This window comes from Rattus rattus, chromosome 3 (genome assembly GCF_011064425.1).
Source record: "Rattus rattus isolate New Zealand chromosome 3, Rrattus_CSIRO_v1, whole genome shotgun sequence".
Lineage (NCBI taxonomy): Eukaryota > Metazoa > Chordata > Mammalia > Rodentia > Muridae > Rattus > Rattus rattus.
The window spans coordinates 8,790,984-8,816,224 of record NC_046156.1 but is presented as its reverse complement, the minus strand read 5'-3'; the positions used below and the strand labels follow the sequence as shown (position 1 = coordinate 8,816,224).

The window sequence follows — 25,241 nt, the reverse complement described above, 5'->3', positions numbered from 1 at the left end:
ACTAGTTACAGGAAAAGAAAACAAATACACTTAGGGGAAAAGTGAATCTCAGAAGACTATAGGAAGTGTCTTGGCAGTTGTATGATACGCGTTTGAAAAGCCAAAGAACACAGTATTCATAGACACATCCATGTCTAATAAAACCAGCAGAGCGGAGAGCAGAAAACCTGAGGTTAGGAGGAACATGGAGGTGGCTTTGAGGGTGGAATGCCTGCTCTATAACTTGTGTATTTGCATTTTTAGCAAGTATCAAATATTATACATTGAATATTCCTGTATAAATTATAACCTATAATATAAAATTTCTGTCCAGAACAATCGGTGAAAACAGATAGAAACTCCAGAAATAAGCTGCCAAGCTCCTGCTTTCTTCAGTGAGCAGTGTTATGGCTGTAGGAAGTTACTCAAGTATCTTGTGCCTCAGTGTTTACATCTGTAAAATGGGAACTGTGGAAATATGTTGTTATTCTGATTGCTAAATGCATTTATAGAGGAAAAGCAAAGTTTGACAATGAGCCTTTGCCGAGGACCAGCTTAGAGTTGAGGGCCAGCAGCTCAGCACCTATTATTCTCAGTTCTCCTATTTGCAAAACAATGGGGGAGGTGGGATTGTGGCAAAACAGAGTATGTCTTGTCAGGGACATATGCAGCACACTGGATATTTAATAGTACAATGTGACATTCTAATTTACCCTACGGGATTTCCTAATTTGGAAACTGAAGAGCTAATCTCAAGGTGAAGAACCAGTCACGAATAGATGACCACATGGGGAGCATGCCTGTGCCCCAGGACAGAGGTGGCTTCATGGGGAGCAGGCCTGTTCCCCAGGACAGAGGTGGCTTCACAGGGAAACAGGCACACTCCCCAGGACAGAGAGGCATCACATGTATGAGGGTCTTCTCACGGCCTTGTGGGGATTCTGTTTGAATGCCTGTTAGAATCCCTTCATTTGTGTGCCGTGTACCAGTGTGGGGAGGTGTCTCGTTCTGGTCCTGGAACAAGCACTATCCACTCCTGTGCTCTCTCCAGGCCCCCTCCTCCTCCTGCTCAGCTTCAGCAAGTGAGACGGAAGCTACTGATGGAGAATGGGAAGGCGCAGACAGTGAGTGGTAGTGGGCCATGCTCAGGAAGATGCCTCTGTCCTCTGAGAGAAGCCCTGCCTGTGGCAGCTCACTGAACTTTAAGGCCTCTGTGCCACTTGGAGTAACAGACTCTAGGAGCTGACCCAGGTGACTGCAGAGGCTGGGCTCTCTTCTTCCTCTCTCCCTCATTTCCTGGTAGGGATAAAACTCTAGATCCGCTTCGTGGAAACAAAAATGTTTCTGCTTTTTATATTGCGCCCCCTGCCCCCCATTTTTCTTTTAAGGTGAATGTGTCCTTAATCCTGACGTGGATTTCCTGCTACCTTCACGAAGCTGCCAGTCAAGGTGGAAGTGAGCTGTCTCTCATTTCCTTTTGGCTTTCTTTCGTATTGTACCGCTGGAGCCAGAGCCCTTGCTGCCTCTCTCTCTGCCTGTCTGCACTTGATGCAGCATTTGTCAATATTAAATTTAATTTGTGCTCAGAGCACTTCACTAACGGCGAAAACACAAAGCTCCCTGAACTTTACCTTCCCCGAGCGTTCGGTCCAGCCAGCATTAGCAAAGCTAATGAACTGCAAGCTTGTCCTTACCCAAAGGTAGGCCAGTTCTGTTGACTGAACACACCGTATGTTTAGAAACTGACCCTGTAAAACCCACCTGAAATTTATCTACCTCACGACCCAGCGACTCAGCTTGCTCTCTTACAATAGAAGGAATCTGTGTCCGAGTGTCGACCCAGAGCGTCAACATTAGAGACCAACATCAACAACAGACATTTATTGAGCGCCTATTGTGTGCAAGGCACTGTACTAGGTATGGGGCTACAAAGACAAAGAGACGGCTCCTGCCCCCAAGGAGCTTACAATCTAGTCTAACAGACACACAGAAGGAAGGACACAGGACAGTCCAAGGTAGCATGTCACCCTGGGGCACAAGTAGACAGCAGGATCTCAGCCTTGTTTTGTTTCGTTTGTCTTGTTTTGCATTTACTCTTCAATACCCTGAGTAGGTGGGGGAGTGAGCTCTCACCAAGTTACTCCCGTGCCGTCCAAACCTTCTGGACAGTCTCAGCTCTTTCCAGAATGTCTTCTGGCGCGTGCTAACACCCAGCCAATCTGCAACTCTCCTCTTGCCCCACACTTCCTCAGGCCTTGGATTTTTGTCTGGGTTTGTTTTGTTTTGAGAAACTTCAGAGAGGGTGACATTTTGTCCTGCTTTGTCCAAGGTGGCCCTGCTTTTCAGGACTTGAATTCCCCCCTTCCCTAGTCTAGGCCAGCCAGGGGCACATCTACAGTACCTTGTCTTGTAGTGGGGTTGACTGTTGGACCTATAGTTCCCCTGCTCCAGGAGGCTCTCCATGAACCCATTCCCCAGACAGGTCTCGTGTAACAAGCCCAGCAGGAAGACCTGACCAAGCCAACACTGAGGCCTTGAGAACACTGAGGGCAGAAGGATTTGGAGAGGCCAAAGGTGAAGACACACGGGCTCAAGAGAGACAGGAGGATGAAAGACAAGACTACTCAGTGTAAAATGCTCAGAACCCGAGGAAAGCTGGGACCTTCGTCAGGGTGGGACTCCCTCTGGGAGACCCAGATTCACCGCCCAGGGCAAATATCTGGAGAGTTACAACGTAAGTACATGGCGCTATCTGCATCCTAACAGAATTTCTACATTTCCCCTCACTTCCTACCATTCTTCTCCCTTCTAAAAGTTCTTTGAAATGTGAAATATCGTATTTACTTCAATATGAGATTATCTGTCTTCATCCTAATGGAGTTCAGGTGGCTCAGAGGTGCCCTGTCTTCGGAACACAAATCCGGCTGTCACCCAAGGCTACCAAGAGGCCACACAAGTGTACCCTTTGGGCACAGGGCTTTGCTGTCATTTTTCATTTGGTTTTATGAAGGACCGAGCTCTGCATTCTTAGGACCCATGTGTCCTTGAATTGCTCTGTTTCTGTGCCCAGCCCTAAGAAGTATAGAGCAGGATGAAGAAAGCAGAAGGGGGCTCAGCTCCCTAACACCCACTTTTGAGAATGGGAATCACACAAGCCAAGTCTCCATGCAGCACACTGAATATTTACCTCCTAATGTTCTTTTAATGCGCGCTTTCTTGGGTGAATATTTACTGTAGAATATTAAATGCGAGATTCCTCTCTTTATGGGCCATTTGAAGTGATTGATTCTGTTTGTGAATCCCTGTATCTTTGCCCGTAATGGCTATCCATTGTAATGGCCTCTGCCAAATGCTCTTGTGTTGAAATAACAGAAGCCATGGATCGCCCAGCTGTAGCATCATATTACTGTGGTCTTAAACGCCAGGAGGAGGCTGACGATACCGCTGGGGAGAGAGGAGAAAGGTAGCATACCAAGTCCGAGCAGGGCTTCAAATATGCCGAAACCGCTGAAGTCTGTGTGCAGGGTGTGTGTCCTATATCAGGGTTTGTGTTTAATGGCATCGGGTGGCATTAAGTCTGACGGCCGTGAGATGATGGTGCTAAGACATGAACCCAATTGCCCACAACCAGGCCCATCAGCATGAGCCGGCCGAGCTCTCAGCGGCATCCTTAATGCTGCAGTAAAACTGCGACCCAAGTGATCATTTCTTACTCTTAGCTACACTATGTTTTGAAAAAAGAAATCACCAAGTATTGTAGCTACAAGTGAATTTAAAATATTTTTCTGTGAAAGAGCCAAGACTTTGGGCAGTTGGTTGCTTTTTATTCTTTTGAGTATTTGAGAGGAGGAAATTAGAAAAAAAAACACCCTGCTTATCTTGATGTTCTTTGTGGGCTTTTTTCCTTAAACACACACATGCACACACATACCACACACCCACACCACACATGCATATACACATATTACACACATACATACCACACATACACCCACACCCCCCACATACACATACACACATACCACACACCCACACCACACCCACATACACACACCACACATACATAACACATATTACACACATACATATCACACATACACCCACACCACCCCCACATACACATACACACATACCACACACCCACATCACACCCCCACATATACACACCACACATACATAACACATATTACACACATACATATCACACATACACCACACCACCCCCACATACACATACACACATGCCATATACCCACACCACACCCACACATACCACACACCACACATCCATACACACGTACCACACACACATACGTACCACAACCCCACCCCCACATACATACACACATCACACATATACACCCCACAATAAACACATGTATACCACACAACCACACCCACATACACACACATCACACATCCCACTCTTTTGCTCCCCACATATACATACCATTCCCATACCTCCATACCCCACATACACACCCCACACCCCACACACATACATAATACACATACCCACATACACACACACTATTCCCCCCATAACATACATATACACACACCACACACATACATATATGCATATACCACATCATTATCACACACACACACACACACACACACATACACACACACACACACCTCACCCAAAGATACTCAGACAGTAAGATCAGGTCAGATGGTATTCTTATCCCTTGGTAGTTATGCTTTTCCAAAATTCCATAAGTCTAGGAATTGTCAATGGAACGACTTATATTTGAGCAAACAATCTCTTCAAGGGGTTGTGAAGGTGACCTGTCAACCAACTGTGTGCAGTTCACACCCTTCTTCCTTTGTGCATAAGAACACTGCTTGTGCTGTGGTAGAGTAAAATCCATTTTCCTACAAAAGCTGAGAAGACACTTGAAGAATGAATTCCACTATGCCTTGGACAGCCATTTTGATTTTTTTTTCTTTTTTCCCGACTTTTGATAACTCAGGCCTTACCACAATAACATTTTGTCTTTGCTGTCCGAATACCTGGGCTGTATTTGCATCTCCACAATGGTACTCTGCATAATGAATAGTTCTACTTAGTGAAAGAAAATTATCGCCAATTAAGAAGATGGAAAGAACTGCTGGTGTGAGACACTTTATTCACGAGCCCTGTCCTGTTTGTAGAGCAGTGCCTGTCCCCTCATGACATCAGCTGCTGCCTTCGAGTCTGTCATTAGACACACTAATGTCCCTTGGCAGTAGTGTAAAGAGCCTAGCACATTCTTATTTATGTGAGCTATACAAATTTTCAAAGCAAATCTATAATACTATGCGATCGTGGGTTTGAATGGAGAGAGGAGTCCTTCACACTGTTCTAAACTTCACACTGTTCTAAACTTCACACTGTTCTAAACTTCACACTGTTCTAAACTTCACACTGTTCTAAACTTGCAGCCAGTGGGTCGGAACTGTTCTGTGTCCTCAAAACACGGGCAGCTCTTGGCACTGCCGCCACCCCTCTCTAACTCTTCACTTTGTTAAAGAATCCAGGGATAGTGGTTAAACCAGAGACCCAGGAGGAAGCATGATTTCTACCCAGAGGACCCTGACATCTCCACCCTGATTAGAAGGTTCCTTCTACTGACAAAAGCCACATCAGTCCAAGGGTCTAATTCTGCTGCAAGTGAGAGAGGCTCTGGTGAGCTTAGATTTGCAAGAGGAACTCAGGGGACTTTCTGTTACATTCTAAAGAACAGGAAAGCAGAACTCAAGGAGAAACAGCTTGTATCATCAGTTGCTACTGAAAGAAAAGCTATTGTATCCTTAAACTTCTCTCATTAGCATCTTTTTGTTTTAATAACAGTTTTTGGCTTTCAATCTTGTTCTTTTGAACATTTATGTACATTAGGAAGTGTTATAGCTGTTTTCGTTATGAAACAGCAAATTGCCTGAAGCTGAGAGGTTCAAACAGTGCTGCACACTTCCACGTCGAATACCGATTTCAAGCTAATAACGAGCCTTGTGGATTCAGTAACTCATCAGCCCAATCCTAGCCTATTCCGACCACCGATCAGGATTAAACAGTCAGGAGGAATAAATTGCCACATAATCATAATCTATAAAAATACTGCCTAGAGTACACTAAAAAACTCTCAATAAATAAATAGCAGACATTTGCTTTATGAAAATCATTGGAGATGTGCTCTTCAGAAACACGTCCACACGTTCAGGCCTTTTACAAATCACAAATTTGTCTGACAAATGGCAAAGATTACAGGTCAGGTTAGGTTACAGCCTGATAGAAAAATCCTTTGACGTGGATGTCTGTAAAGAAACGCAACTAAGAGTTGGGCTGCTCCTGTTTCAGATTCGAAGGCAATACTTCCAGAGACCTGGAAGTGTTCCTAGCTATGGCAGTGGCTACAGTTGCTCTTTCCAAGAGACAATACTGATTAGAATGTATGCATTCCGGAATGTTCGCTGGCCGCCGGGTTCTGTCCATGGTGCTGAAGGACGCCGCTCTTCTCAGCCACCCATTCAGTTCCCATTTCCCTGCCAGAGGTCAAGTCCTTCTGCCAGACAGCGGGGATGCTATCCAGCGCCTCACTTATCCATCAGGTTCACCCCTCAGAACACAGGCTTATCCTCAGCAGGATTCACAGCGGGTGGTTCTGGTTTCCAGTCTGGTTGGAAAAAGTGAATGTTGAAGGTCCGTGCCCAGTTCTTAAATACCCGTTTCTCTGTAATGAAACGGTGGTGACTGCCCTTGCGTCCTCGTTCGTGAGAGAGGTACATTGTACATTCATCGGGTCCAGAAGGCTCATAGTAATGATAGGGTACGGAAGGGTGCTTTGGGTCCCTGTGGGAGGAAAGTGGAACAACTGTTAAAGCAGAGAGAGCAAAATAATGCGAACACCCAAGCCATACACGGCATGGAACACGCTTTGTCAGTGTTACCGTAATGAGCTGATAAACGCAAGCCGCATTTTCTCATCAAAAGAACTTCAGCTGATGACTTTTTTTTTCTGATGTTGAAGTAATAAGAAAACGAAAATGTTTTGAGGAGCTAACGTTAGGCGCAGCATGAAACAGGGAGCTGTGCTGTGGGGTGTTCAGGTCCCAGGGTTTAGGCACTGCATATACACAATTATTTCTCTTTGCCACCTCTCTCTCTCTCTCTCTCTCTCTTTCTCTCTCTCTCTCTACTTCCTGTTTATGGATCAGGATGTAATCTCAGCTACTGCTCAAGCACCACATCTACCTGTGTGCGGCCATGCTCCCTGCCACAATGAACATGGACTAAACCTCTGAAACTCTAAGCAAACGGCAACTAAAGGCTTTCTGCTGTAAGAGACCTTGGTCATGGTGTCTCTCATAGCACTAGAACGGGACTAAGGCACTCCTCGAGGGTCTTTGCTCCCAATTCTTCACCCTATCCGTCAGCTCCCTTACAGCATAAATCTCCTCAAAGCTGCCATTGCTTTCCTGTTTATTGTCTGCCTCAAGACCAGGGATTTACCTCATTTCTGGGACTATGCCTAGTGTGGACACAATAAACAGTGTTTGAATTTCTCCCCTTGGGGGGAGTGACCAGCTGAATGCCATGCCTCCACAGACATTTTTCTCCCCTAAGAACCCCAAGTCTGATTTTATCAGGTAAAAACGAAGACAGACAGCAAGCAGCCATTGTTTTATTCCAGTTGTTGTAGACGGGCCATATGTGTAGAGTCTAGTGTCTCTTGGTCCAGAGACTCTCAACTCTCTCCCTTCCCTTCATGGGAGACTGATGGCCATAGCATGGTTTTCTATATCTCCCATTTCTGCCTCAAATAAAAAGACTCGGTTGATTTATTTTTCAAGGTGGTAGACCCCTAAATGTGCTCTGGCGTCAGATTAATCTCCATTCTAGAATGGTGCTCCCTCTTCTGGGCTTGAACAGTAAACAACAAGTTTCATCAAGGTGTTCAGCAGACAACCTAGGCATGTCCAGTCTGCTGTCTCATACATCCGAAGATAACTATGAATATAGCCTAACACAAGTGTAGATCACTGCGGTGGTATGAATAGGAATGCCCACCCCCCCCCACACCCACACCCACATAAACTCACTGGCCCATAGAGAGTGGCACTATTAGGAGGTGTGGCCTTGTTGGAGGAAGTGTGTTGCTGTGGGGGGACTCTGAGGTTATATATGCTCAAGCTATGCTCAGTGTGATACACAGTCTCCATCTGCTACCTTAGGATGGAGATGCATAGCAATCAGCTCCTCCAGCACCGTGTTTCTCTGGAGGCTGCCATGCTCCCACCATGATCATAATAGACCAAACTCTTGAAACCGTAAGCCAGCTTCGATGAAATGTTTTTCTTTATAAGAGTTGCCTAGGTCACGGTGCCTCTTCACTGTAGTGAACGCCTAACTAAAGACAACCACGATGTCATGTCCCAAGGTCAAAAGATTGGACACTCCTGCTAGAGACTCTGAAAGGCCCAAGGTGCTGAATATCTCCAAGTCGTCTTTCAAAGCCTGATGCCTGAGGGCCCTTCTCTAAGAACAGGAGCCCCTGTCCCCAAGACCAGCAAACCTCCTCTTTTTCTTTGGAGGCGATCAATGCTCAAATGAGTTTTAGAGTAGCAACTTTCCTGGGTCAGAGATCGAAGTCTTTTATCAGGAGAGGTGTCAAGTCCATGGCTCAGGCAACAGTAAACCTCTGGGCAGCGCCTCCTCTTAGGTTAAAGTTGTTCCAGTAAGAGGGGTTTATTTTTATCATGTCAGCCCAGATTCTGTGCTGAGTTCACACTTTGCATCCCTAATAATCCTGTCTACAATCAGGGACTGCTCACCTGCCCTGTCAGTCACTGCAGATTTCTACCCACCCCAGACTTGGAATAACGCCAAGGTTCAGGAGGAAGCATTTTCAGTACAGAAAATTCATGTTGGAGAAAACTCAGGTCGGAACTGGTCACTACTCACAAACAACAACCAGAGAGGGATAGAACAACTGCCATGGTGAATGTTGCTTGCAATCCTAGCACTTAAGAGGCTGAGGCAGGGGAATCACTGTAAGTTTCAAGCTAGCCTGGGTCATAGAGTCGGGCCTCGTCCAAAGCAAACAAATATCAAAACATAAAACATCAGCAGTAAATAAGTAAATTAAAACTCAAGCAAGGAAACAAAAACCAAGGGGCAGGCACGTGGGGAATCCATTTCTGCAGGTTCATAGAGCAAGATCTGGAGAAGGAAGGCTGCCAAATTCATTCTGCCACGCTATTGCAGGGGCTAACCCTCTCTTTCATATCAATCCAGGCTTTAAATGTGACTCACCTAGGCTTTAGGCATCTTATTGACATCAATCTACTAAGGAAACAATTAGGTTTCTAAAAATATCATGTGATTGATGTAGTTCCCAGGAATAGAAGGTAATTGGAAGTGGGCTGGAGGATGTTCAGGATCAATTCCCTTATCCAAGAGAACCATCTCTCTGAGTGAAAGCTTATTGGGCTCCCTATTGATCACCTAGAGGGAGATTAGATTTATGTGTTTGGGTACCATGGTTACACAGGTGTCCAAGTGGGCCATTCTTGGAAGTAAAAATTGCTTTCGTCTTTTAACACTTTGTGGTGATTTGAATATGCTTGGCCCATGGGAAGTGGCACTGTTAGGGAGTGTGGCCTTGCTGGAATAGATGTGCCCTTGTTGGAGGAAGTGTGTCCCTGTATAAGCCAGCTTTGAAGGTTCCTAGTGCTCAAGCTCCACCCAGTGTGAAAGACACCCTTTTCTTGGTTGCCTTTGATGGAAATGCAGAATTCTCGGCTCCTCCAGCACCATGTCTGCCTGTGTGCTGCTTTGTTTCCTGCCTTGACGATAATGGACTGAACCTCTGAACCTGTAAGCCAGCCCCAATTAAATGTTGTCCCTTGATAAGAGTTGACTTGGTCATGGTGTGTCTTCACAGCAATGGAAACCCCAAATAAGACAGAAGTTGGTACCAGGGTCTGGGGTATTTCTATGATAGGCCTAACCATGCTTTCATTTGGAAGAGTGTTGACTTGGGGACTTTGGAAAGCAGTGGAATGCTTCAAGTGGGATTTAATGGGCCATACTAGTAGACACATGCAAGACAGTGCTGTGGGGACCTGGCTCTAGAGGTTTCAGAGGAGGAAAATTTTAGTATGTACCCTAGAAGAAGTTTTGAGACTGCTTTTGGTATATTTTGGTCAAAAATGTAGCTACTTTTTGCCCTTGTCTGAAGAGTCTGCCTAAGGCTAAGGTGAAGAGATTCAGATTAATTACATTGACAAAGGAAAGCTCTTGTCATCCAAGTTTACTCACACCTGTGAGTTTACCACTGTGCCCTGTGGTTTACTCTTATGAGGAGCATTTTGATCAAGCAGTAAGCTTAGAAAGAAAAAAAAACCCAAAATGTAGGGCACAAGTATTAAAGGGGCACCAGGAAGTTCAATGGAGCTTTGGAATTCCGTGGAACTAGTGGAATTAAGAGAGTGGTGACCTCAGGGCAAGATCCCACCCAGCTAAGCTTACTGTTTGTGTTCACAGTTGAACAGGAGATAGTTATAACATGTTAGGTGTTATTATTACCTGGTTACTGCTTTCATTTGGACTTTTAATCTGAAACTACAAGTGGTTTGAGATGGTTACTGTGTGATGGACACTGATGGACACTGTGTGATGAACACTGTGTGATGGACGCTGTGTGATGGTCACTGTGTGATGGGCACTGTGTGATGGACACTGTGTGATGGACACTGTGTGATGGGCACTGTGTGATGGTTACTGTGTGATGGACACTGATGGACACTGTGTGATGAACACTGTGTGATGGACACCGTGATGGTCACTGTGTGATGGTCACTGTGCGATGGACACTGTGCGATGGACACTGTGTGATGGACACCGTGTGATGGACGCTGTGTGATGAACACCGTGTGATGGTCACTGTGTGATGGTCACTGTGTGATGGGCACTGTGTGATGGGCACTGTGTGATGGGCACAGTGTGATGGGCACTGTGTGATGGTCACTGTGATGGACACTGTGATGGTCACTGTGTGATGGGCACTGTGTGATGGGCACTGTGTGATGGTCACTGTGTGATGGACACTGTGTGATGGGCACTGTGTGATGGGCCCAGTGTGATGGGCACTGTGTGATGGTCACTGTGATGGACACTGTGATGGTCATTGTGTGATGGACACTGTGTGATGAACACTGTGTGATGGTCACTGTGTGATGGTCACTGTGTGATGGGCACTGTGGGATGGGCACAGTGTGATGGGCACTGTGTGATGGTCACTGTGATGGACACTGTGATGGTCACTGTGTGATGGGCACTGTGTGATGGACACTGTGTGATGGTCACTGTGTGATGGACACTGTGTGATGGTCACTGTGTGATGGGCACAGTGTGATGGGCACTGTGTGATGGTCACTGTGTGATGGGCACTGTGTGATGGACACTGTGTGATGGGCACTGTGTGATGGACACTGTGTGATGGTCACTGTGTGATGGACACTGTGTGATGGGCACTATGTGATGGACACTGTGTGATGGTCACTGTGTGATGGACACCGTGTGATGAACACTGTGTGATGGTCACTGTGTGATAGACACTGTGTGATGGACACTGTGTGATGGGCACTGTGTGATGGTCACTGTGTGATGGACACTGTGTGATGGACACCGTGTGATGGACACTGTGTGATGGACACCGTGTGATGAACACTGTGTGATGGTCACTGTGGGATGGACACTGTGTGATGGTCACTGTGTGATGGTCACTATGTGATGGTCACTGTGTGATGGGCACTGTGTGATGGTCACTGTGTGATGGTCACTGTGGGATGGTCACTGTGATAGTCACTCCATGATGGACACATGTAGTTCCAGAAACTACAACCCAGAAATGGAGGCACACCAGTGATCCAGATCTGGAGGCTAGAAGGCACAAGCCTTTGATCTGGGTCTTGAGGCATAGTGACCATGAAAAGCTTCAGCCCCAGGGAAGGGTTACACACCTTTAGTCCCAGAAGACAGCCAAGCAGATCTTTGAGTTCAGGGCCAGCCTGGGACAGAACAAGTTTCAAGGCCCAGGCATGGTGGTACATGCCTTTAATCCTAATATTCAGAAGACAGAGGCAGGCAGATCTCTGGGTTCAAGGTCAGTTTACAGAGCAAGTTCTAGGACAACCAAACCTAGGCAGTGAAGGTTGTAATAGAACAAGGGGACCATATTCCAGTCCCAGCAAGCAGCAGAATTCAGCAGCTTTGGCCGCGTGGCTCTGGCTTTAGAGTCCAGAATAAAAGAGACTACTGCAACAATTGATGCTGGTTACCTGGAACTAAAAAGCTAGCAGTGATTAAGAAGAGACCAGCATGACTGGAGAGATGGCTCAGTGGTTAGAGCACTGACTGCTCTTCCAAAGGTCCTGAGTTCAACTCCCAGCAACCACATGGTGGCTCACAACCATCTGTAATGGGATCCGATGCCCTCTTCTAGTGTGACTGAATACAGCTACAGTGTGCTCATAATAAATAAATAAATAAATAAATAAATAAATAAATAAATAAATAAATATAAAATAAATAGAAACCAGCATTACTGTGGTGAAATCTGGGAAGTGTTTTCTGAGATCACAAAGAAGCTGTGTTCCAAAATATAGATTTTGTGCTGGCAGCCAGACTTGGTGATAGATTAGAACCACTCAGGTGGTACTGGTTTTGAAGGCATGAAAGGGTCATAGAGAGCAGCTGAGGCCTGGCACTGTGAGAGGCCATGGAAGGCCACTGGTGGATGTGCAGCCTCAGCTGACCCCTGACTGAAGGGGTCATGCAAAGAGCTTGAGGATCGGCACCATGAAGAGAGCCTGTGAGAGGCTATCGGTGAAACTTAGTTGCAGTAGAAGACCCCAGTGTATTGGAGACACCAGTACCAAGAGCAGTAGCAGCAGTGGAGTGGAGTTCTACAGAGGGCAGAGCTGGAGAAGCGATGCCAGCCCTTTGGAGGAGCCCAGATGATCATGCGTGGATCCCAGACACTGGAACAGGCTGTAATATTGAAATGGCCTTGGAGACCCAAGGATGTTAAAGATGCCCGAGCCATGGGATACCTGCAGAGGAAAGCTGCTCTCAGGGAGTGCAGCCCAGGAGAAAGAAGTTTGTTGCAATCAACAAAGATGAAAGCCTCGCTTCGGTTCAGTATCTCCTCACTACGGCATTTTGGAACGGTAGTGTATATCCTGTGATGTTGGAACTATGTGATCTGCTTTTTGATTTTGATTTTGTAGGGGATTACAGTTAAAAGATTGCACGAATCTCAGGAGAGACTTTGAACTTTGGACTTTTAAACGTTGTTGAGACTGTGAGAGACTGTGGGGACTTTTGAAGTTGGACTAAATGTATTTTGTTTTATTCTGGGCCCCCCATAGACTCGTGTGTTTGAACAAGCCCATGGGGCCCAGGGGATGGAGTGTGGTGGTTTGAATACGCTTGGCCCATGGGAAGTGACACAATTAGGAGGTTTGGCCTTGTTGGAAGAAGTCACTGTGTAGGAGGGTTTTGACGGCTCCTGATACTCAAGCTCCACCCAGTGTGGAAGAGACACTCCCCCTGACTGCCTTCAGGTCAAGGTGCTCTTGGCTCCTCCAGCACCGTATCTGCTTGCATGCTGCCGTACTTCCCACCTTCATGATAATGGACTGAACCTCTGAAACTGTACGCTAGCCCCAAATCACTCTCCGTTACAAGAGTTGCCTTGGTTTGGGTGTGTCTTCACAGCAATGGAAATCCTAAGGCACACTTTTTCCAGAGAATTGGAGAGCCCTTTGCTGGACTCAGGATTGCACAGCTCAGGTAGGGTATGAACTGGCTCAGGATGGGAGTCAGCCTATAGCTGCAATTCACCTTTGCACTCGGGAAGCTTCCTGGCTTCATCCTTTTGTTACACCTTCGACCTGCCTTTCTAAAGACTGTGTACTTTTCTCTTCTTATCCCTCATCTGATGAGGGATGCCACCACCAATGTCTGTGAATTTTCACATGTAAAGGCTGTATTCAAAGGGATGTGGTGGTGCACTTCGTGTCTGGGACCAGGGAAGTGGAAAGGGGATGTTCTGAGGGCAGAATGGCCCAGAGTAAGCTCAGCTCCCTAAAGCAAAGAGTGAGTTCTACAGAGCAACCTGAAGAGGGCTGGTTTGCTCCTTCTTTTTTGGAGAAAGCAGGTAAAGAGGTGGAAGGAATTAGCATTTAATGCACATGGGTGCTTTAAGGAAATATTACGGCTCCTGCCCTGCTCCCATAGAGTCCGGTTTATGTCGTAAGGAGAGGGCCCAGCACAAGTGGCTTTTGAAGCACCTTTAAGTTTGAGCATCAAAATAAACAACAGCACTATTTGGTAATTAAACTCAGGAGGTGAGAGAAACAACCACCAGATGATTGCAGTAGAGAAGCGAAAACACAGAGAAGCTGCTGTGTGAAAAGAATTCCAATGAATAATATATAAAAAAGGAAGCAATACAAAATCACCCCCAGGACAGCGCAGCCATTGTTGAAGGCAAGATGTGCCAGTGAACCAATGCTGGGAAAGAGATGGGAGAGAGATGCTGTCTGCAGGATCTTAATGTATAGCCCTCACGATCTGTGTTAAGGATCGTCCCTGTACAGTGGGGGAAATCCAGCAGGGATCACACCGATCGAAAGATGTCAGCAGAGAGGGCAGAAACACAGACCCACGTTCCAGCCTGGTAACTAAGAGGGACCTCAGCTCAGGCAAATCAGGCTATGATGCTAAAGGAATTGCTGGTCTCACCACTTCAGTGAGGGAAGTGATGTTGGCGATGCTGTTAGTGGCATTTTTAATTTAAGCACGAGGATGGAAGGAAAGAGCGGCACTCGGAAGAGAGTAACACATGCTGAAGTGGAGGTGCGTGCTCTGCAGGAGAGCGCCGGGAAAGTAAGACACACCCAAGCATGGATGCAGGCTCCTCACGGGAGGTAAGCAAGTGATTATCCCAGAGTTAGTCATTTATCCCATTGCAGAAGCTCCCCAAGGTACCCCACTCCCAAAGGGTTGACTGTCTTCCCTTTCTGTCTTGATTAGGTGGTTCCAAGGTGCTGATGAAGGCTTAGTTAGCCCTTCAACCACATTCTAAAGCAGGAGACTTTTTTCTTATTCTCCTGTCCCCAGGATACTCCCTGAGAATCCTACGTCAGCATCATTAGTAGTAAGACATACCGACACCATGTGCAGTTTGATCGGAGATGTTCGTAAGACTTTGTCACATCTGTGGTCCTCTTCCCAGTCTAATGACAAAAAATATCAGATAAATCAGATGTGTGGGAAATTCTACAAAGTGTCTGAGCACCAAGCAGTGCTCTTCAAAGATGGCAAGGCCATGAAGAGACCTGACCATACTGAAGGCACAGTGGGTGAGGGCACTGACATCCTGATGAGGTCCTGGAGGAGGATAAAGGCCGTTAGCAGAGCCACGTAGGGCCTCAGTGAAGTCTGGAGTTTGAGCACCACACTGATGCTGATGTCTCAGTTTTGCTAATCAGACCACAGCTATGCAAAAATCTCAGCACAAAATAGCAAATGGGCTCTTAATGCAGACCATCGGTGCAGATATAAAATTATTTTAAATAGATATGTTATAAAGACTATATATTTCATTATCTTTGCATGAATTTTAGAACAAACAAAATAAACTCCTTAGGATATGTTCTTCCATTCTATCCATATAGCCAGGGTACAGAAGTGTGTGTGTGTGTGTGTGTGTGTGTGTGTGTGTGTGTGTCTGTATGTCTGTGTGTGTGTGGTGTGTCTGTGTGTGTGTGTCTGTGTGTGTGTGTCTGTGTGTGTGTGTCTGTGTGTGTGTGTCTGTGTGTGTGTGTGTGTGTGTATGTCTGTGTGTGTGTGTCTGCATGCTGTGTCTCTGTGTGTGTGTGTGTGGTCTGTGTGTGTATGTATGTCTCTGTGCGTGTGTGTGTGTGCATGTCTGTGTGTGTGTGTGTCTGCATGTCTGTGTGTCTGTGTGTCTGTCTGCATGCTGTGTGTCTCTCTCTGTGTGTGTCTGCATGCCTGTGTGTCTGTATGTCTGTGTGTGTGTGTCTGCATGTGTGTCTATCTGTGTGTGTCCGTGTGTGTGTCTGTGTATGTGTCTCTGTGTGTCTCTCTGTGTGTCTGCATGTGTGTGTGTGTCTGTCTGTGTGTCTGTGTATGTCTGTATGTCTGTGTATGTGTCTGTTTGTGTGTTTGTCTGTGTGTGTCTGTGTCTGTGTGTGTCTGTGTGTCTGTGTCTGTGTGTGTCTGTCTGTGTGTCTGTCTGTGGTGGGGTCCCCATGTGTACATGTTCAGTGTTCACAGAAGTGCAGCCATGTTTGTGGAGGACAGAGGCCATGAGCAGCTGCTCTTCTTCTGGTGCTGCCCTCTTTATTTTTGATGCAAAGCCTCTCACTGGCCTGGAGCTCACCAAGCAGGCTAGGCTGGCTGGTTAGGAAGTCCTGGGCATCCTGCTGTCTCTGCCTCCTCAGTTCTGGGATTGCAGTCTTGTGCCAGCACACCTGACTATTTCCCCAAGGGTTCTGAGGCTCCAGCTCCAGTCCACATGCTCACAAAGCTGGTACTTTACTGGCTGGGCGGCCACCTCAGCCCACGAGGACACTGGCTGGAGACTGGCAGTGCAAGTACCTTAGGTCTTAGTTTACATGCTCCCTTCCCATCTCCATTGGCCCTCTCAGCTAATACCAAAGCTTCTAGTAAACAGATTACTATTGTGGCCCCCAGGTGGAGTTCAGTGTTGGATTTAGGTACAGGCTTAAGCAATCTCCGTATACTAACAAATTAGTCTTCCCAATGGCCCTATAAGGAACACGCTAAACTCAGGCATAGAAAACCTAAAGAAGGTTCAGGGCCAAGACAGGGACCAATGTCAGCTTACTGTCAATGCTTTATGCTTAAAACAGATGTTTTGTTTCTTGGAGAAATGTCTGTCCCCCAGGTGAGGTTTCTATGTGGACAGTCCCCATGTTTCTGCTGGGTCCCACAGGCAGCGAGGGACAGCCTGTTTCCTGTCCCATCCCTCCAGGGACCTCTCTGGAGGGCCCTCTGAGTGGCGCTCACCCTGCTTCATCCGGCGTTCAGTAGAGACATCAGGTACAGTTCTGCCCGGCAGGATCAACGTCATCGGGGGTTTGTAATGCCCTATTTCTTCAAGCTCTCTGCAGTGAGGCTGAACAATCAGTGGGAAATGTCATAATATTGAAAAGCAAGGGGGTACTTCAAGGGTTCAGAGCACGGCCCCTCAAGATATGGAGTCTTCGCCTTTGAAGAGACGCATAGGCAAAGTCATCCTTTCCTCGACCCCTCCCCTGAACGGCCCTTTGGAGAATCCTCGACCTTCTTCTAAAGTAGACCGGAAAACTTTCAGCCCAGAGGCACCCCCATACCCAGAGGAAAGAAACACCCTTCAAAGACACAGAGATGACAAGAAAAGCTGAGGAAAAACTCAGTAAATCCCCCGCCTTAACATCACTAGGCCATACTTTTTGTCTAATATTGCTCCATGACGGCCTGCTTCTCCGAAATTAGCCTGCGAACACGTTTTCCTTTCCCAGTGAGCCTTCTCACTGAAGACTCCATGCACATGACCTTTATATTAAGTCAAGGCACCATCTAGGCCGCGGCTGTTCATTGTGTGGGGGCATCAGTCACAGAGGATGAGGAAATATATCCCAGGGTGAGAAAGAGGTCTTCAGGTCCCTAGAGCCTGAGAACTTTCTAGACACGCCGCCGTGTTTGGCATAGTACCGGCATGTCTGACTGAGGCTCAGGAAATATTTGAAGAGCACAGAGGAATAAACGGTGACTGTGTGCCTGGGTTACTCTGCAATTGGCCTACACCGTGGCCCTTTAGAATAAAATGCTGTCACAAGCAGCCCTCCCTCTCCCCGTAGACCCACTGAGATATTTTTTGTGTGTTGTCTGGATTTCTTGTCTGAGTAGCCTGTGTCAGGAAATTAGCTGCTTACCTCGAAACCTGTGGCATTATCACTGTGTCTGGGGAGCGTGGATCCCCCAAACCTAGCTGCTCCCCCTTCATGGGAGAGCAAGCCATAGTACTCTCCTGGGGCACCACCCTGACTCCCAGAGGGCACCATAATGTTTCCAGAGGACCCCTAGGAGACAGCAGGTCATGGAAACAGACAGGGTCAGGCGAGAATTAGCCAAATTGTGGCAAAGGTGGAAGAAGAGCGGGCTGCCAGAAAGAAGCACGATATAGCTTCACACCTCACCGAGCATCAGTCACACAGGTGTCGTTACCATTCTGTACCTGCCTGCCCACCGTAAGCGTCAGACCCTGCTCGGTGAGCCATTGCCAGGCAGACGCTGTCCCTGCTGCCTCTGAGGGCAGCTTTATTAATGCTCGATAGCTAATAATTCTAGCAGAATCAACTCTCCACTATTCACGATACCTTTGAGATGTCCTTCACGTTATGGATGAGATATTAATTTAGTTCCATGACAGCAATCACTCTGAATCATTGCTTTGCTAATTAATAAGAAATGATGGCTAACAGAGGGCCGTAAACTTGGTAACATGCTGAGTATGACCGGAAATAAGGTTATTAGGTGGAATTTAAACGCTTGGCCCATTATTATCACAAATAATTTACAAAGGGAAATGAGATTAAAAATACTCACCATAACTTAGTTTAGAAAGCAACAATAACAGACCTTTCCTGCAGTTTATAGTCTGCTCGAAGAATGGGTTTGGCTCCCTATCTGGAGACAGCATGATTTAAGGGCCTACCGCACCCAGCATAATGCATTTTGATGCTGTCACTGGGGCAGCACAACATTAATTCTCTCCAGCTTTCTGAACACTGACGGGTATGAAGTTTGGTAAGGGAGGGAGGGTGGGGGCTGGCACTCAAGCCCGTCTCTGGGGCTCTGATGCTGGCCTCCACTGACAGCTGCACAGATTATGAACTCAGCATTTGCTAATTACAGCTTTCATCCACCCGTGTCGTCCTATTTGACTTGCAATGAACGTTTTGAATCAAATCCTTTCTTTTTCCCTAAATTTACTTTTAATGTACCTGTGTCTGAATGCATGCGTTCTGTGTGCTGGTGCCTACAGAGGCATGAGGTGTTGGAGCGCTAGGGCTGGGGTTACAGGAGCTCGTGAGCCACCTGGTGTGGGTGCTGGAACTGAACTCAGGCTGTCTGGAAGAGCAGAACATGTTTCTCACCGCTAAGCCATCCCTCAGGCCTGCAATCAAATTCTTAACTCCCCCAAGGGAAAGTCTTTTGAGTTGTCAATGGACTGATTTATATCCACCATGTTCTGGATGATATCGAGATCTAAAGATACAAGTGAGGAGGCGTCACCCCTCATCTCAAGGAACGGATGGGTAAATGAAGGAGCTGGAGAAGCCATGCATGGGCTGCAGCAGAGGAGAGGTACAGGAAGGCAGGGGGGCCCGAGGGGCTGTCTCAGGAGTGGAAGGGGCTGTTATGGTTAAAACAGGAAGGTGAAGGGTTAACAGCTTGGGCTCTTCAGGTGTGCAGATCTCTGTCCAATTCTACTTCCATCCCTTATCAGCTCTGAGACCTTGACTGGCCAGCTGCTACAGCTGAGGGCTCAGCTGTAAAATACTGGAACCAGCATTGCACTGCGGATTATCCCAAGAGTTGGCGAACAAGACCTTGTGTTTACTCTAAGTGCGGGGCTGGCTTGGGCATGTGCATGGGAAATGGATGGAAGTCGTTCATCAGTTAGGAGGGGGGCAGCTGTTTCCAGGTAAAAGAAGAATGGAAGAGAAGCAACTTCCATGCTGAGGGCAGGACGGGTGTCTGCAGGGTCAGTTCTCTGACAAGACGCTCAGGATGGCTGACATAAATCTGTGGGTGCAGAAGACGGGACCAGAATAGTGTGCAGAAGGCACATCCTGAAGGGCTGCTGGGCTAAGCTAGAGAGAGAATGAATTCTGTTCTAAAAGCTTTGGGAAGCCCAAGAGCTGTGCCAAACAGTAAGGTCGGGACTGTGGCGTGCTCTATCAGTTCCGGAACATCTGAGCAGGGAAGCAACTGGGGTTAGCAAGAGTAGTGCGTGGTGACAGCAGAAATGGGCTCTGCAGAAGAGGGCTGTCAGCTGTTCCCATGGCTTATAGCTGGAGTCCATTCTCCCAGGTCTCGTGCAGTCCCCCATCTGCCACCATAGCTGTTTCTACACTGACCACCCCTTAGTGGTTTTTAAATACACGTATGAAAGTAATCTTTACCCCCAAAGAGTCCATTTTCTCAATACTTGGAGGGCCCAGTAGAAACTTTCTTGTCAGTGAATGGCTAGGCGAGGTCACTGAGGCCCGTGGGGTGGAATGAGACAGCCAGACGCCCAGGAAGGCTCAGTGGAAGACAACCTACGCCAGCTTACACCTTGGGAATTCATGGACTGCTCAGCTGTTTACCTCTCAAAGAGTTTAGCCCCAAATCCCTCTCTGACACCATGCAGAAGGCTGCTGATCCAGTCACGCGGGCTGCTACCTATGGAAGTCAGAGCAGTGCCTTGTCTCTCTGTGCTTCTGCTTCCTGGTGACAAGGAAGTGACAGTTGCACTCCCCTAAAAGCCCATGGACATAGTTTAGATTAGAAAGCAGCCCGACTGTGCCACGGACCAGAGAGTCTATTGAACTTCCATTAATTTACTTATTCCCTTTACATCCCAATCACAGCCCTCCTCCCAGTCCTCCCTCAGACACCCTCTCCCCCACTCCCACTCCCCTTTTCCTCTGAGGAGGTGGAGCACCCCTAGGTACCAACCCACCCTGGCCCATCAAGTCACTGTAGGACTTGGCATATCCCCTCCCACTGAGGCCAGACAGAGTGGTTCAGTCAGGGGAACAGGAACCACAGGCAGGCAACAGAGTCAGAAACAGTGCCTGCCTCCAGTTGTTGGGGAACCTGCATGAAGGCCAGGCTTCACTTCTGCTCCACATCCATAGGACAAATCAGCAACCTACAGACTGGGAAACGATCTTCACCAACCCTACATCCAATAGCTGGCTAATATCTAAAATATATAGAGAACTTATAAACTTAGATACCAACAAACCAAAGAACCCAATTAAAAACACGGGGTACAGAAGTTAAACAGAGAATTCTCAACAGAAGAATCTCTAGTGGCCCAGAAAAACTTAAATGTTCCATGTCCTTAGTTATCATGGAAATGCAAATCAAAACAACTCTAAGATTCTACTTTACACCCATTAGAATGGCTAAGATCAAAAAGTCAAGTGACAGCACATTCTGGTGGAGCAAGGGGAGCACTCCTCCATTGCTGGTGGGAGTGCAAACTTGTACAACTAGTCTGGAAATCAACCTGGTGATTCCTCAGAAAATTGGGAATAGTTCTACCTCAAGACCCAGCTATACCACTCCTGGGCATATACTCAAAAGATGCTCCAACATATAATAAGGACACATGCTCCACTCTGTTCACAGCAGCCTTATTTATAATAGCTAGAAGCTGGAAAAAACCCAGATGCCCCTCAACTGAAATATGGATAAAGAAAATGTGGTCCACTCACACAATTGAATACTTATCGGCTATTAAAAACAAGGACATTGTGAAATTGGCAGGCAAATGGATGGAAAGAGAAAATATCCTCAATGAGGTAACCCAAACCCAGAAGGACATGCATGCTATCAAACTTATTTGCCAGAGGACCTCTGGTTGCAGAGGAATCTTATGCAAGAGCCCATTCACACACAGGTCTGGGAGAGTCTGTCCTTGGTCACATTGGCAGGGAGGGTCCTTACCCCAGGAATGCAAAGATTCCTCCAAGTTCAGTTCAAAACCAAGGATGGATATTTCAGAAAAACTCAGGGAGTCAGATGCCCTGACAGACAGTGAGCATCTTCTGCACAGGCACTGCCTTTGTAACCTTCGACCTTTGTGAAATGGTTATGAAATGAACAGAAGTCTCTGTGATTAACTAATGAATGGTTTCTTTTGAGGGCACCAGTTCTGTCTTAATCTGAAGCAGCTGACTTGTGAAAAACAAGCATTTGCTGAGGTCTGCTGCCATGGTGAGTAGATGGAAAACCCACAGAAGCCAGAGAATGGTTAGTGTCTGAAGGGAGCCTTGTGATAGAGCCCATGCAGCTGGCAGTCACCCGTGGCCAGTTCTCAGCAGGACAGGAAGGAGACCCATCTTGTATTGAAGATCATGTCTGTCTTTCCTTCCCAGGACCCAGCTGCTATCTGTAGCTGAGATGTGGCCTTGGGGCATCTTTACAGTCTGTGTCCATGATGGCTGCCCTGTTTTCAGACCAGTGAATATGTCCCCCTGTAACCGCAGGGCTGAGCTGAGCTCCTACTGGTTTCTAGTGGTCTCATTGCAAACTTTCAAGACCAGTGCTGATACCACTGGTGTTTTATAGACCTGACAGGTAAGATTCTGAGATACAGTCGTAGCCTGACCAAGGTCACCAAGGACTGGTGAAGGTCAAATAACTTTCCCAAGGTCACACCTCTCTTACAGGCAGAACTGGTTTGTCTTATTCATAGACGGATTTCTTTTAAACCATTAAAGAAGGAATGGAGGACAGAGTCACCTCCCTGATGTTTAAAAGTACCTGCTGTATGAAGGACGGCGAACCCCACCACCTTACACCCTAGGGCTCCAAACATGGAATCAAACATACGAGACTTTCCATATGGAGGTCACCTTCTGGCCCATTCAGCCAGCTCATTGCCCACCACCAACATAAAAACCAGGCCAAATCCTTTCTGACCCATGTGGTAGATTACATCTTAACCCCTACCCTGTGAGGAGTGTATGTTGTTGAGGTCTGTACTACTCCTTGGCTACTTTAAAAGTGAAGCCAAAGGCAGAATAGAACAGTTAGAGAATAGAACAGAATAGAACAGTTAGAGGGGTTTTTTTATTCTCTGAGAAAAGTATTATTTAAAAAAACATTTGATTCTTAGATAAGGGTTGTAGGAAGTGCTATTTAATGGTCTCATGGTAGGTGGTGTTCTCTTGGACACTGTTAGCTTGATGTAGGCAAGGCTTGTTATGAGCGTCTACGCTGACGAAGCTGAGTCTTTGAGTCTCTCAATGTAACTTGATAGTCTTTTGACACAACTGCAAGATAATGCTTGGGAGAATGGACTATTGTGTGTATCATATCTTATACTCTTAGCTAAGATTAGGGTAAGGTTAGCGATAGATGACAGTGTCTCTGGTGCACCATCTGCAGCACACTGTACTCACTGTCACTCCCCACAGCACATGTCCACTTTACAGATGGGGAAGCCAGGCTCAAAGTCATGTGGTTGGGAACTGGTCCTTGTAGTTTAGTCAGTGTATCTTGAACATAAGGGGCAGGAGGAGGTGTGAATATTGATTATTAACTTGATCGTATCTAGGATAACCTAGGAGGCAAACCTCTTGGTATATCTGTGAGGGAACTTTGAGTCTGCTTTAATTGAGATGGGAAGACTCTCCCTAAATGGGGATGGCATCATCCTATGTCTTGCATCCTTGAACCATAAAAACAGGAGAGGGAACTGAGCACCTGGATTGGTCCCTGCTTCCTGACAGGATACAATGTGACCAGATGCCTCTGTTTCCTGACTGGATACAATGTGACCAGATGCCTCTGTTTCCTAATTGGATACAATGTGACTGGATCTGTCCCTGCTTCCTGACTGGATCTGGACACTGCCTTCCTTAGGGTGTTACTGTTGGGCATTTTGCCATAGCAACAAGAAGTTTACAGCCACACCTTCTTGCCCCCCACTGAACAGCCATGAACAAGTAGAGAAGATGGTCCCAGGAACCCAAGCCTTCCCTCCAGAGGCTCCTGGCACTTCACTTTCTGAGACAAAATTGTGACAGCACCCTTCTGAAAAGTCCTTGCTCAGAGCATCTTGGGCAGACAACTGCTGAACCTTTTCAGCGGCAGCTGAGTTGTGGAAGCCCAGAGCTGGAGGCAACATATGGCATGTTGACATTATCTTAATTTCCTTGTTAGCATCGTTCCATACATTGTCTCCGTCCGACCATACTTAGCTGTGAGGAACTAACTGTGATTAAGAGAAATGACAGGTTAACTCGCCTCTCGTTTGCTTTCCATAATAAATGGAATATTTCCTGAACTCTTAAAGCCATTAACATTTCAATTTATTCATGCTTTTTCTTCCTGGCATCCTAATGGCAATATTACATAATTATATCTGTTCCGTAGCCATCAGCTTTGATGGCAATGCCTTGCAAATCTTTGTTAGACTGTTGAGAGGAGGCAGCTCGCCTTTTATACCATTCCACCCACTTGTTGCACTTCAGTCATCCAACAGGGAAACAATGCCAGTGACGTAAGTGTTCAGGACCTGGACGAGGACCCTATCTAACACACCCATGCTCACTACATACAAACACTGTTCCAGACACTTCACATATGCTAGCTTACTTAACCCACCCACGACACTCTGCGGTGGTTTCTGATATCAACACCTCCACTTCTGCAAACGAGGAGGGCGAGACAGGGAGAGATGAGGTGGCTTGCTCAAGGTTGCTTTAAGTTCATCCACACTGAGTTTGGACCTTGCAGTCTGGACCTGCTGAGGGATACCTTTATGTTCCAGGTTTCTAGGTCTATGCCTTTCCTTCTCCTGTGTGACTCGACCTTATATAGAGGAATCCTACCTCGCTGGGTACTGAGAATGTGGCAAAGTGGTAAGAGTGTGGCTTGCATGTCTGCCTGAGTTAACCTTGGAGTTTAGTTGTGTTTGGGGGACTAGAGGGGAGGGGCATCCAGGTATAGGGATGCATAACTATAATCCTGACAGTCTGGAGGCTGAGGCAGGAATGTGGTGAGTTTGAGACCAGCATGGGCTACACAGAGAGACCTTTAACCCTCTTTTAGAAAGCAAGAGGGAAGATCAGGTAGGACCTTTAAAAGGATCTGGTCACAAGGGCCGTAGTCCTCAACAGATTAATGGATTTGAGGATCCATGAATGGTCTTAAAGGTGGGCCTTTTATAAAAGCCCGTTTCTGTCTCTTGTCTATGTCCTTCTCACAATGTATGATATCTGGTTTTGCCTTACCATGCCCATAGCATCTGACTGAAACAACTTAAGTGAGGGCTGATTTATTTCTGCTCCTGGAATCAGGTTCAGCCATCATGGTGTGGAGGATGTGAGAGAGAAGGAGAGCTCATGTCCTGGGGGTCAGGAAACAGAGAAGGGAACACTCAGACCCC

General features: G+C 46.8%; 1 protein-coding gene across 1 annotated transcript in view; it reads right to left on the bottom strand.

Annotated features, from left to right (window-relative positions):
* Nucleotides 1–6,053: 6,053 nt before the first annotated feature.
* The window catches only part of LOC116895216 (alpha-N-acetylgalactosaminide alpha-2,6-sialyltransferase 5), a 37,527-nt gene continuing 18,339 nt past the window's right edge, over nt 6,054–25,241 (bottom strand). The window contains exon 4 of the mRNA XM_032896547.1: nt 6,054–6,814. Coding sequence (XP_032752438.1) covers nt 6,583–6,814 — 232 coding nt within the window. The 3' untranslated portion in view covers nt 6,054–6,582. The remainder of the gene's footprint in view (nt 6,815–25,241) is intronic.